Below are 15243 nucleotides of genomic sequence, written 5' to 3' on the forward strand. Positions count from 1 at the left end.
GATTTGTCATGACTGATAAGTTGATGAACAGCAGAAAATTTCCGGTTTAGTTCCCTCATACACCTCCCTAATACAGAATGCCCGTAATAGTGTTCCGTCATGCTTTGTCATTTTGCAGGTGACGGTTGTAATGCTCCTGCAAAGGTCTTCATACACCTGTGGCTCGAGATATTTCTTACAGTGATTCCCCACAAAGGACCGTGCATGATAGGCCTGGGGTACAATTTTGTGCGATTTCAACACTTTGTCCAAATTTGCTGTAACTGGGCCTTTTCTTTCCTTAAGTTTGTTTTCTTGAGTCTTTCTTGCTTGATATTTCTTTCCTTAGTTTCTTTAATTTGTCTTCTAATTTCTTTTCCTGTTGTTCCAAATGGGCGAGAGGTGTATTGTCGTCGATTTCTTCTAAAACGTTAGTAAATTTTTTTCTCCTTCTTTTCTAGTTTTTGTATTTCCCGACTTCTCAAAACATACTCCAAATTCAGTCTCTGGACTTTCTTCATCATCAGTCATGAGAGCATGTCCTCCGATGAGCATATCGAGCTCATGACATCTCTGCTCCAGCATTACATGATGTTTTTTAACTACTCCCAGTAAAATATGCAAATATGGTGGGCATACTCTGTTGACATGCACTGGGAATAGAGGCTGGTGGATAGCATTGTGGTATGTCCCGCATTTCCAATTCTACCCTGTCCCTTTTCTACAAACTTTTGTGATCTCTTTTCAGTGATTTAAGTGTTCTACCTTCCACATATTCCCGACTTTCGGGTCCTTCTGTATCTGTAATTTTGAAGCATGACACCACAGGCATGGAAATTTGGCAGCTGCACCAGAAATGCCGTAGACCTTTGGATAAGAAATCATAATCACCAAAGAGAAAGACTTTAATGCGTTTTCCATGCCAAGTCTGTCCTTTAAATTGTTTTATTTGCTCACAGTATGTTAAAAGTGCTATTTCTAGATTTTTCTGGTGTCCTTTGCCTCAAAAAAAATGTTGAAAATGACAGTATTGTGTTTTGAATTTGGTGGTTGAAAGATTTGCTATTTGTAAACAGAGTTTGAATGAACCACCGCCGTGGTCGCCACCAATTTTCAACCAAATTTCATCCTCTGGAATGTGTTTGCAGTGCCATGTTAGTTGACCAGATTCAAGGTAATTATTGAGAAGTTCTGTAACGAATGTCGGCAGATCTTTCACATATGCCATCGGAACATCTGATTTTACCCGTTCACCATCATCATTGGTTGTTTCCATTTCAATCATTTTGGAGTCAATGTGGGAACTTTAAAATTTGAGACTGTTCTTTTCTCTCAAATGTTTCGTTTTCAAATTTCACTCCAAGTTTTGACATTAGTTTCTTTTGTTTTCGATATTAGGCCCAGGAAAGTCCCAAGTAAGCCTTGATTGCAAGCCCATATCTGGAGGAAGCTCTCAGTTTTCTTCTAATGCCTGCTTTTTGGCAAATAGTTTCACGCGTTTTTTTTCATGGGAAGGCTTTCAAACTCGGATGAAAACTGGCTTGTGTGGTCTTTTTCACCAGTTAAAAATTAATCTTAATTTTGAAAGTTCCTGAGAGCCTTCTTTTCAAAGGGCTTTTGGCCTCTGAAGACAGTTTCCGTGGCTTTCTTTACACGCTGAAAAACAAGGGCTGTCCTTTGTTTTACATTCTAGAGTTCTCTGATTACTGCTTGTATTTAGCTTTCTCCTAACTAAATGGGTTTGTAATTTTCTTCAAATTTCAAAGTGGTTGCATAACTGGTTTCATTTAAACATTCACTTAAGGACTGTTCCGTGGATTGTCCTGCAACTGGAATGGTGACGCTTTGAGCCTCTTTAAATTCCTTCATGGGACGGGTGGTGTAGCATGCTGTGTCGCCACTGAACTTGAACCCTCACATGCACCATGTTCCATGATTTCTAATCCTAGAATCGATGTTTCATCATCATTTGCCCTTTTCTGTCTGTATTTTTGGCCTTCCCCTTTACTTTGGGTTTTAAATTGTACCACATACCCAACAGTCATTGTCACATTGTTTAACCTCCCAAACATTTTCAAATTTATCTCCTTTGATAGTATCCTGCATTTTCCTTTTGTTTGTGAGTGAATGTCCTGTTGTAACATGGTCGCATTTGACAGAAAACTTTTGGGTGGAAACTATTGTCAGATAACACATCAATACCATAGACATGATACAGTCTGTCATTGAACTTCTTACATGGCCTAGACGCATTCTCTTTTTACCAAATGGTGTAAGTCTCCCAGCACATATCCGCACAGTAATTCCAGTTTTTTAAAGTGATCTTCACATATTCTCTCCATTTTGAATACAAATTCCAACGAAAATAACACTTAAACTTGCTCCATGTAGAATACACAAAATACAGCTTCAAACTTTCATGGCAATACTAGTAGAATCATCAACAAGAACCTTACACTCTCTGATACACTGTATGAATGAAACCTATGTTTGCACAGATTCATGTGAAAACAGACCCTGCTTGAATAAACTCTGTTAATTTCATCTGACAGAGGAAAGTTGGGGCTGTCATATAACGTAAACAGTTTCCAGAAAACCCAGATAAGATAATTGTGACACTGTTAATTAAGAACATTTTTCAGTTTTACGGATTCCAGACTGGGTTTGTTTATTGTAACCTCCCTTGTCAAGATTTCTACACACAGTCATTAATCTTCATTTATGGTTTGCCACAAAGTTAAGTGTTAGGATAACACCAATAATGTTAACACAAACAATGTTAGAGAGGAGAAATAGTGCGAGTTAAGCTTGAGGTGGGGAGGGTTGCTAATGTGGCCGCCATCTTTAAATGATGATGCCAGCCTTAGCAACAGTTAGTACGCATGCGCAGGCCATGACTCATCACTCTCCTCACTCTCAGCAGAAGGCAGGCTAAAGAGTCTGCCTGGGCCAGATATAAACAGCTGTGCGTAACGAAATCCACTGGAATTCGGGAGGGTCACACTTCACTGACGTAATTGCTCCGTGGAGTAGAGGTCAGTAAGCGTGAATGTCGAACACCTTTGCATCGTCATACTGATTGTGCCTCAGGTCCGTAGGGCCACGCTAGGTATGAAGGCCAAGTGAAGTAGTTCTTAAACCCATATAATGAGAACAAAAGGTTGAGATCCAGTTCAACTTTTATTCAGTATATACAAGGAAGTAGTAACGCGAATGCGGAACCGTCCCTCATCTGCGTTGTTGGGCCGATGTAAGCTGCTGAGCCAGTATAAGAGGTCTGAACTGGTGTAGTCCCTGGACAACCGTGACAGACAGGTCTCGCAGGTAATGTGAAGAGAAGACTGTATCAGAACGCCAGAAGCAACCTTCCATGATAGCGGTCAAGGAGCAGTTGCTATGGAGGGCCATCAGCGAGGGAGGGCCATCAGCGCTGGAGGCTAGTGCACGAAGTCTCATGAGGATTGGAAGCGGCTGGAGGAGGCATCCCTGCAAAGGTGTAGGCTCGCAGGATCGTGGCACGCATCCAGAAGGCCAATGTGGTTCGGGAAACCTCAGTTCTTGTAGCGTTCGACAAGGGTATGAAGAGGTGCTTCCGTAGCCATCGACGATCCTTGGAGGCAGCAAGGTAAATGTCTAGAGCCCTAACATAGCCGAATGTCAAATCTTCATTATCATCAGGCCCAAGAATGGTCGACAACGGGGGAATGGTAAATATCCGGTCCGGTTGGCGAACACGTTGGCCAACGCCATATCGCCAACGCGTTTAGGTCCCACACCAAGGAGTCTGGGATTGGTGATATGAGCTTTGGAAGTTGGTTGTTGAACCTTGTGGCGAACAGATCTATTTGAGACCGTGATAACGGGTAGATCATTGACTGAAAGATCTGGGGCAGTAACTTCCACTCTGTCGGGGACGGTCGGTTGGATCGGGACAAGGCATTGGCGATCACATTTTTTTACCCCGGGAATGTGTCTGGCTCTGGCTACGATGTTGAGTGAGTCGATGACGTGGAAGAACCTGATCGCCCATTGTAGCAGATTTGCCGAGCCTGTCGAGCCTAGATGATTTATATACCAAACCACTGTCGAAGTGTCTGATTGGATCAACAGACTGGTTGATCGAAGCTCTGTCGCCCAATGTGAGATGGCTTGAATTACCGCCTTGAATTCCAGCTCGCTTATATGAGGTATCCCTTCGTCGGATGACCACAGCCCAGCCACTTGGTGGTCGAGGAAGTGAGCTCCCCAACCCATGAGGGATGCATCTAAGAAAAGGTGATGAGTCGGTGCAAAGGGCATCACAGAGACTCCGGTGCAAACATTCCATTCGTCGAGCCACCATTGAAGGACTGTCTGAGCAGCGTGGTGGTGAATTGTAGCTGGCGAAGCAATACGATCGGATCCTGTTGTGCCTGGATGCAATCGTCTATGTAGCTTTTACAGGGGTGTTTTACAGGGGTACCAATCTCAGGAGGTGGACCAGATGAAGAGCCAGGAGCTACCAAAGCCGGATGGGCTGGAGTAGTAGGCTGTATTTGGTTCCAGGCTGAGGTTATGGCCCTGGTCATCATATTTAGATCTGGAGTCGCTGTAGGAGTGGGATTGTTATCAGGTTCCCATGACTCAGCGATGATCCTAGAGTGAGTCGAAGGATTCTCAGAGCGTGTAGACGGAACATCATAGGAGACTATAGGCCTATTAGTGGTATCAGAGCAATGATCACTCGAACGTCAGTCAGAGGAACTGTATCGAGATCTCGACGTGGTAAGTACTGAAGTAGGTTGGTAAGCCGGTGATCTGGATTCCCTAGTATGGCTAGGTGATCCGGTATGATATGAAGAACTAGTCCGGGTCGCTGTAGTTCTAGTTGGTGATCTGGTTTGACCATCTGAATAGGATCGGCCATGAGATGTGGATCTGCACTGTGATCATGATTGGTCAATGGCTCTGTAAGGTGATCTAGATCGTATAGGTGACCTGGGTTGGTAAGATGATCTGAATTTGTAAAGTGATCTCGATGCACTAACTGGAAACTGTGATCGTGATCTGGATCTATAAGGTGATCTGGATGGAACAGGTGATCTGGTTTGCAGTTGCGATCTGGCTTGATTTGGTGATCTGGCGATCTACTTTGACGTTGTGATATGGATCGGTTAGGTGACCTAGATCGGTCCGGTGATCTGATTCGATGTTGTGATCTGGATCGGTCCGATGATCTACTTCGATGTTGTGATCTGTATCGGTTCGGTGATCTGGATCTGTCCGGTGATCTGATTCGAAGTTGTGATCTGGACCCGTTTGGTGATCTGGATCGGTTAGGTGATCTGGATTGATCAGGTGATGAGGATCGTAGTTGTGATCTGGATCGTGACTGTGATCTGGATCGATCGGGTGATCTTGATCGGCACGGTGATATAGATTGGGCTTGTGATGGTGATCTGGATCGTGAAGGTGATCTAGATCGTTGTGGTGATCTAGAATGATGTGGCGATCTGGATCGGTGATTAGGTGATGAAACCTGAAGTGTTGATTCATAATGAACGTCCCCCGGCCACGCTGTTGTAGCCAGCACCGTCCGGTTCAATGAACTTTTGGGAGACAGTTGGCTGGTTGAAAGCGGTTGGCCAGGCTTCAAACAAACTGAGACAGTCGAGGGGATATGTACTGATGATCTGGAGGATGATAGTGTCGATCTAAGGTCCCCTGGTAGTGTAGATGGGACAGGCAACGAAGAATTATCGATCACAACCACCCGCGAGTGATCTGACTCTATGGAAGGAGGTGATTGATGCGTACGTAATAGGTGCCAAACGTCCTCAGATAAGTAAGAATCTGATGAAGCGTCCATAAAATCCTCTTGAACCACAGACGTTGCTCTCTTGCGTGAAGTTACGATTTTCTGTCGCTGTAAATTGATACGCTTGGGGGAGTGGGATCAGATTCTGTTGATTTCCTGTCCCAATCGGCGATTCTCCGGGAGCAAACACGAAGGTAGGCCTTAAAATCCTCAGCTTTTAGTGAATTACACTTGCCACATCGTTTATTCCAGTTACATTGTCCAATACAGTCACTGCAAGACAAGTGAGGGTCGAGGGACGAATAATTGGTCTTGCATTGAGCACAAACGTTCCTTTTCCTTGACTGATTATCAGTTTTCCCCATGATGTTAGGGAGAAATAATGTCCTCAATATACAGCACGTCCACACAGTCGTGCGACAAGAAAGAGAATGATCATTCAAGGTAGTCACGTGGGAAATTAGTGGAGCATGCTGCAAGCTTTATTAGGAACTAGGAAGCTAATTAACCCCCTGGATGCCACAGGGACATATATGTCCATCCCCTTCAACCCTCAATTTCAAGTCCAATAAAAATCAAAATATCCCACGCACACAAATACACTTCACAGTTTCGAATTCTGCGGGAAATTTCCTGTTTCTTGATACCATCCACTATTATTTTAGACAAAGCTCAAGTGCTGAAAATGACCTTTCAAAATAGGCTTCATCGAAAATGTCGCCATTTTTGACACAGTATGAAATCGCGATTCACAGCGTTATTTGCTGTATGTTTTGAAATGTGAAAATCGGATAATTACTGGGAGTATTGAATTTCAAAAATAACATATTCATGATCACTGATATCAGTTTTACATGAAATCGCTAATTATAATACTGAAACGTTGCCGTTGAATCTAGAATCGGTTGGGATGTTTTCGAAAATGCACTTACACGAACGCCATAGAGCGTTTCGCAAAGGCCAATATTGAGACACCTATTACATCACGTATGTTTCATATGCAGCTTCGAAAAATGCATCATTGAATTCCCCATACATTTTAGAATCAAATTGCAACTGGTCTGTGTCACCAATACCAATTGTCTAGATAAAATGAGACGAAACATATTGGGTGTGAAAACGAACGCTGTGCTTGAAAGACTGCGCTTGTCTGAAATGTAAACAATGACAAATTCCGATTTTCCACTGCGTAGCATTTTTCAACATTCGTCCGTCTATTCATTGCTTGCAATGGCTCAACACCTTTGGAATATGCATGGTAAGAGTATCGTAGTAAGCAATAGGAAATTATAAATAGATACAATGTAATGATTTGATAATTCATAAGAAATTGTCAAAGTTTCCGTGCAGCGTGACGCCATGACTGACGCAAAATCACGCAGAACGACAACGATAATTATTTGGATTTCTGGCTTTTTCCCTTACTTATAGTGAAAACGATAAAAACATATAACAATACACAGATAGTCAGAATCATTCTGATTACTTACATCTCATATTTATGTACAAACGATCCCTGAATCAATGGAAGGGTCCTCTCAAAATCCTGTGTACCCTTGTCAGCAAAGCTGCCATTTTGTAAGAAATCGGTCAGCGGTAGTGATGTCATACGTCAACATTGTTCTACATATTAGGCAATTTCCTTGAGGTGAAGGTCGGTTGAACAAGAGTAAACACAATCACCAATCCTTCCGATTACACTGTCAGTATTATGGTGTATATTTTTGCATGATAGTTCACATACTTTTCATGAAACTGACTTCAGTATCGTTTAGCCTTGTTCAATATCATATCATACGTGCATATAGGGTTTACGGTGTTTATATTCTTTGAAAGTTTTTGATTGTTTGAATCATATTTACATAAGAAATTGACATATTTAGTGCAATACACCATATTCTAAACCTTTACACAAGTGTCAGAAGATCAAACGTAGCCATGACTGCAACTACTTTAGTTCCTATGATGTACAATATTCAATTTATTTGGACTAATATTGCAATTTCATATGAACAGGTTAATGAACGGTGATTTAATTCAACCTTATTTGTAAAATGAAATGTAATTAATGAAAATGATTTATATATGGTATGACATGTATATGCACACATATTTAAAGGAATTGTCTTGTTCATTGCATAATTTTGTGTCGTTTTATAGACAAAAGAATGATGCATATTGATCGGCCAGGTGCGCGTTTGTCGGAAACGTTTTAAGATTCTCTACCATTGTTTTCGATAATACAATCAATTCATATTCGATTTAATAATATTGTGATGACAGGATATCAAACTCTAACTACATTTATAGGAAAATTGTTGAAAATATATATACCATCTCATGTGTTAATTCGACAAATCTTACATCCATATTCTAATATATAGTTCCATATATAAAAGCTATCTTTTTGCATCTTTCATTGCATAATGCATGAAGAGAAATAGCTACATAATCATAAACAAACAAAATTCTTATCCCAAACAAAATATTCGGTGTTGTGAAATATTATTTTTATTTACGCTAAATTGATGCCAAACAGGTGCTGTGGTTGTTCACAATAAGAAACGCTGTCAAACCGTCTAATTGTTGATATATTCAGGACACTATTTAAATTGAAAAATCAGTAATTTTATGTTTTGTCTAAAGAGTGTTAAATTCTGACATAGAAGCCGAGACCTTTTATACAATTAATGGGAATTAGGGGAGATATATACTAATCAGCATTCCAATGTCGTCTTTTTCCGACGTCGCAAAATGCATAAAACAAGCAATGACGTCAACTAAAATGTTGTATTATTTTCAGCAATTTCATTACTTTGATCATATGGCTAGTATTCTGGTAATAATGATGCCAAATTAGTCAAATTACATCTACACAAACAGGAGAATATGGGAATCTAAGAACTAACTTATATATCGGATAGGGCCATCCAAATCGCTATTACGTGCTTTCACATGTAATATGTTGTCATTTTTCTTGTAAATTGTGAAACTTTCAAACTGCATCCGCTCATATTGGGGAACTTTGAATTGGAATAGTTTGGTTCACCATGAACATAAAATAACGAAAATATAGCGTCCGCATCCACAACAAATTCTCTCCAAGTGATCTGAGTAACATTGACCTAGTGTTACACATAACGGAGTTATGCCCCCTTATCATTATACGTGTATGACCTCTCTGTCGTCGTTTGACGTCATAGAAGAAAATCCATTTTTGACATTTATTGCGAGTCATTTTAAATGTTGAGAGTATAACGTTATGCACAAGCACATAAACCCAATTCATATACACTTATGTTGTTCAGATATCAGGCTGTATTTTCTTCGCTCACACTTTCCGTAAAGATGCCACATTAAAAAATTCGTAGCACGGTGCTTTTATCAGTGCACGATAAAAAGCGGAGAAATTTACTTTTTTTTAACGCATAACAAACTTTGGACAACATTTAGAAAGATCTATTTCTCAAACCGCCGAGGTAGTTGCACTTATATATATACCAACGGATAGGAAATTTAATATTCTACATTTCTGTGTAATTTTATAGCCGTACGTAGATCCAGGACCACGCGAGCGCAATTCTCACACAACGTTGACTTTTCAAACCGTATGAAAATGTGAGCCTGAAAAAAACTCGGCCTCAAGGGGGTTAAGGAGAGCAGCATGGAGTGCACGGGCGAATGGACAAGGAGGCCTATGGAAAAAAGTTTACAGTCGTTCCACTAATAGTCGAAGTAAGAGAGAGAGGAGCAAGTCGTGAGATAGGATAAGTTTAAAAATTCATGTTTATGATATGAATGTGAGCATGTTTAGTATTACATGCAAACTAGCCAAACTGAAATTTTTTAAATTGGCATGACACAGCATCATCATATAACTGATAGAACACTGACATCATATTTATCCTGGTTAGCAAACCAAGCTATGGCAGCAAATGGCCCAGGCTATCACACTATTTGGGCATCTGCAATAAATGATAAAAATGATGCAAGAAATGTGGATGAAGTGATGAAGTACCTCCCATCATCTTCTTCGGTGGCAGGCGTGGAACAAGGCGATATGGAAACCGTAGCATGAGAAGCTCATGGTATGCCAGGAAGTCATTATAGCGACGCAAAACAGTCGTCTTGTAGCGCTGAAACGATTAAAAACAGACCCAGAATAATATTGCTATAATGACGTTCTAAATCATCAATACCAAAACCTTAAATTATATATATTTCATACAGAGTGTGTGCAACCTGTTTTTGAATGGTGAATCAAGATTATAAACCAAGGTTCCACCAGGTGCATACATTTTCATTTGGATCATTAATTTGGATCTTTAATTTCCATATCTATGGGGCATAGACAATATCAAACACTGCGTTACCTGCATAACGAAAGAGTACTCAAAGTATGACATTTATAAGTTCAAAGACAGACTGACTGAATTTGGCTTTACGCCGCTTTTAGCAATATTCCAGCAACATCACGGCAGGGGACACTAGAAATGGGCTTCCTTCACACGTTGTACCCATGTGGGGATATGAACCCGGGTCTTCGGCGTGACGAGCCAACGCTTTAACCACTAGACTACCCCACCGCCCCTAAATTCAAAGAAGACTGTTCTTGACATTTCTTGTTTCACGATGTCAGAGGCAATTTCATATACCAATACTATGATTAATAGGAACTGTCAGTCATCTCAGCAAACAGCAACAAACATGGAAAGTTAGGTAGACTAACTACATACAATGTCACTGGTACTGGCTAGCGAACAGTTATCGCAGCGTAACAGTTATCGCCAATACATCAGTATCACACGTGCGCAGTTCCGGTCATTTAAAATTCTGGTATTTTTCCCCCACGCTAAGGACAGCCAAAGAAAATTCTTCACGGCAAGTAACACAAGAAGACAAAGTCATCAATATCCCCCGCAATGGCAAAATACTCTTCATGATTATGTCTATGAGTTATGATTATGTCAAATATTTAGGTGTGTATATAGAAAAGTGGAAGGAGAGTATTGAAAGGTTTTGAAAGTTCTGCTCCGGAAAAGAGCACAACCACCAATTTCAGTCTAAGTCAAACTTGTTGCCATGGAAACGCCAAAAATATTTTATTCAGAATTCCAAAACTACCAAAAGGCACAAGTACACCACCAGATCTATCTATGTGCCAAGTTTGGTGAAGAAATATCGAACAGTTTTAGAGTTCAGCTCCGGAAAAGAGCATTACCACAATTTCAGTCAAAGTCGAACTTGTTGCCATGGAAACGCCAAAAATGTTTTATTCAGAATTCCAAAACTACCAAAAGGCCCCAGTACACCACCAGATCTATCTATGTGCCAAGTTTTGTGATGAAATAATGAACGGTTTTAGAGTTCTGCCCCGGAAAATTCAGTCAAAGTCAAACTTGTTGCCATGGAAACGCCAAAAATATTTAATTCAGAATTCCAAAACTACCAAAAGGCACCAGTACACCACCAGATCCATGTATGTGCCAAGTTTGGTGAAGAAATATTGAACGGTTTTAGAGTTCTGCTCCGGAAAAGACAAATGTGCACGGACGGACGGACGGACGGACTGATGGACGGACGGACGGACGGACGGAGTCCATTTTAATACCCCCCGCAAAACGCGTTGCGGGGGATAATAAGAGTGAGTGAGTGAGTTTAGTTTTATGCTACACTCAGTAATATTCCAGCTAAATGGCAGCGGTCTGTAAATATTCGAGTCTGGACCAGACAATCAAGTGATCAACAGCATGAGCATAGATCTGTGCAATCAGGAACCGACGACGTGTGTCAACCAAGCCAGTGAGCCTGACCATCCGATCCCGTTAGTCGCCTCTTACAACAAACATGTGTTACTGAAGATTCATTCTAACCCGGATCTTTATGGGTCAGTAACATAAGGGGAAAAGTAAAGTAATGAACCCTTTAAAAACTTTTAACTTAGTCAGGGGGATGTCTCATGACCTAGATAATAGCAAATTCAAGTTCACAAGTCATTAATTGTTTCATTCCCTATCAATCTACTGTAAAAGAAACACTCAAATAGTCACACAATCAATTATTCGAGGTTCTGAAGGATATAAATACATTTCATGAATGGCATGAGAAATTCTAAATGGTGAGAAATGTTAGTTAGTTGTGAGAAAACATCTATTTATACTGCCATGATTCCCTTCTGTTGCGTTATATAAAAACATGATCGGCGGTAGTGAACGGGCTGGACTCATCAGTGAATGGCTAAATAGTATCATGATTAATTTTGTTTCATTAATTTAACAAACGGCGGAGTAATTTTTTAAATACCGCTAAAATATGACGATAACTGTTTGTTAGCCATTACTGACCCAGTGAAAAAACACTAAGGTAAGATAATTTCCAGGTACTTTAATATGTACGTTTCACATATGTGCCTGTTCTGTTTCATCAAATGATAACATTTTCTAATAATCATATTGTTACCTCACCAACATAAGTGACCCAAGGCCTTCGGGACTAAAATTATTTCACAAAGCAAATCCTATGTCTATCTACTGTTAAGAATAGTTATCACATTTGTATTTTAGATATATTTAGTCAGATTTTGTTTGGAAAGAAAATACACACAAATTTATTTATGAGGAGTGCTTCCACCGCATGGGAGAATACAAGGTCAAAAAGGTTCTGTGATAACTAGTGTGGAAACGATTGACCGAATAATCGGTCAATTGATCAATCTCGCTTGTATCATATGTCATCAGTGACCTTGAGACTAATCAATATTCTTAAAAAAATGAAACAAATATACCGTAGAGAATATGTTCTTATTGTTTTGTTTGTTAAATCAAGGCCTAAACAACTGGTGCAGTTTCCTGCAATGTATACAACATACTTGCGTACTTCTCGACAGAAGTACCCTTCATCGTCTTAACTGTGGTATTAATCAATATTTATACAAAAACTAAACATCAAATTAAACCACAGAGAGTATGTTTCTTATTCTTGTGTTTGTTAAATCAAGACCAAAATGTCTATGCAGTTGCCTGACTCCTAAAACTGCAGTGTAAACCACATACTTGCGTACTTCATACCTTGATACAGCAGTATCCTCGGTTGTCTTAATCGTGGTATTAATCGGTGCCTGTTTCGTTTGCACAATGTTGTGATTGTGTCTTATTATTGCCTGCATGAGTTTTGTGGTGGGGTTTACGATTACAATGAAATTATTGATCGATTACTGAGCTCCTATTATCAATATGCATATTGTAAGAGATAACAAGCACTAGTGAAACCCCAATTATATCGTCAAAATCACAATGTATTTTTCATATGAATTATGATTAATCGTACTAAATAGACATCTGTGTTAAATAGGGGCTTGACAGTTTTCCAAGTTAACTATTAATATTCTTTTTATACGAAAGATTATGAGCAGACAGCCCCTATCTGTGACATCACATCTGGTGACCTTTGCACTTACTGACTGACTAACTGAGTTTGGTTTTACGCCACTTTTAGCAATATTCCAGCAACATCACGGCGGGGGACACCAGAAATGGGCTTCACACATTGTGCCCATGTGGGGATTCGAACCCGGGTTTTCTGCGTGACGAGCCAACGCTTTAACCAGTAGGCTACCCCACCGCCCTCCTTTGCACTTACAGAAAAATGAAATTTTTAAAGTAAAAATGAAATTTTTAGAGTAAAAATGAAATTTTTAGAGTAAAATTAATATTTTCTACTTATCCTGACTCATGCTTATTGCTTGTCTTCTTCTTCTGGCGAACCTAGTGGAACACTTGTATCTCCCAATTGAAGTTCCCTTAAATAAAAAATCACTCATTAGTACTGACCACGAGTTACCTCCCTTCCACAAGCGCGTGAACGAGGGCGCCACCCGAACCCATGTGCCTCACTCTCTCCTTTTGTTTCGAGCCCGACACTTTATTTTTCCAAAGAAATCCGAATTGTTAAGTGGGGAGGACGGGAGGGCTTACCTCATGAGTCAGGATAAGTATAAAATATTAATTTTACTCTAAAAATTTCATATTTTTCCTTATCCTGACTCATGCTTATTGCTTGTAGAATCCGGATGAGGAAAAGGAGGTGGGAATATATATACTTTGGATTTTAATAATTAGTGATTTGAACTGTGATGATTGTAATAACCCTATGGGAACTTCATAAAGGCACTGAACTGATGAATTCCTGCTGTTTAACTTATCAGCTGCCATATAAAGGTTATTACAATTTATTGAATATGATAAAAGTATATACAACATTAATGTAAGCTGAAGCTATTAATGTGATAGTATAAACTTCTGTGAGTTTATAGTGGATACTTTTATAAATTAACCAAAGTATTAAGCTTAAGATATGCATATATTTAAGCTATAATAGTATAGTACTGTGCTTAAGATATAATTATAACTTAAGCTGTATAATAGTAACCAACTCCTTAGAGTTTGTTAGCTAATAAATTTATGCATATGACCATATGACTGAGCTTAAGGATTGAGTGAGTGAGTGAGTGAGTTTAGTTTTACGCCGCACTCAGCAATATTCCAGCTATATGGCGGCGGTCTGTAAATAATCGAGTCTGGACCAGACAATCCAGTGGTCAACAGCATGAGCATCGATCTGCGCAATTGGGAACCGATGACATGTGTCAACCAAGTCAGCGAAACTGACCACCCGATCCCGTTAGTCGCCTCTTACGACAAGATAGTCGCCTTTTTATGGCAAGCACATGGGTTGCTGAAGACCTATTCTACCCCGGATCTTCACGGGTCCTTAAGGATTGATGAAACTTAAGCTGAACATATATATAGTAGCAAAACTCCTAGGAGTTGTAAGCTTATATATAGTATGATATAATAACCATAGTACTGAGCTTAAGAAAATATATTAAACTTAAGCAAAATATATAGATAGCATGTAGCTATTAGTACTGTTATCAGATAAGTATAAAATCTGTAAGATTGACTTATCTTCTCCGTGGAACTGTCAACTGTTGAGCGAGGACCATGGGACCGAAATGGTGGATACCTGAGACGTCCTCGGTGGTGATATCTCTCAGATAGTGGTTGGCAAACACCATATCGGATCTCCAGATCAACGAGCAATTCCCATGTAGAGCGAGAGTTGAAGCTAGCGCTCTAATTTCGTGAGGATTAGAAGCTCTTGGAGGGTCGAGTCCTGCAGCCTTGTAGGCACGTAGTATGACAGTTCTGATCCAGATAGAGATCGTAGTACGTGAGACTTCCGTCTGCGTAGCTGTAGATAGAGGGATAAATAATCTCTTGAATTTCCCTCTGCTCTGTTTGGATCGTTGGAGATATATTTTCAGTGCTCTCACTGGGCATAGTGATAGATCCATCGTATCATGCGGTCCAAGTATGGATGAGAGAGCTGGGACGTGGAATAATCTGTCTGGTTGACCTGGCAGTTGGTTTTTCGCTATAAAATCCCAGCAAAGTCCCAGATGAGCG

At 40.0% G+C, this 15243-nt stretch overlaps 1 protein-coding gene across 1 annotated transcript in view; it reads right to left on the reverse strand.

The window, feature by feature from the left end:
• Nucleotides 1–15243, reverse strand: part of LOC124266843 (sorting nexin-8-like) — a 50177-nt gene that overhangs the window by 15630 nt on the left and 19304 nt on the right. The window contains exon 5 of the mRNA XM_046701652.1: nucleotides 9795–9912. Coding sequence (XP_046557608.1) covers nucleotides 9795–9912 — 118 coding nt within the window. The remainder of the gene's footprint in view (nucleotides 1–9794; nucleotides 9913–15243) is intronic.

The sequence above is a fragment of the Haliotis rubra genome, unplaced genomic scaffold, assembly GCF_003918875.1.
Source record: "Haliotis rubra isolate DU_JTF1 unplaced genomic scaffold, ASM391887v1 Scf1281, whole genome shotgun sequence".
In the NCBI taxonomy this organism is placed as follows: Eukaryota; Metazoa; Mollusca; class Gastropoda; order Lepetellida; family Haliotidae; genus Haliotis; species Haliotis rubra.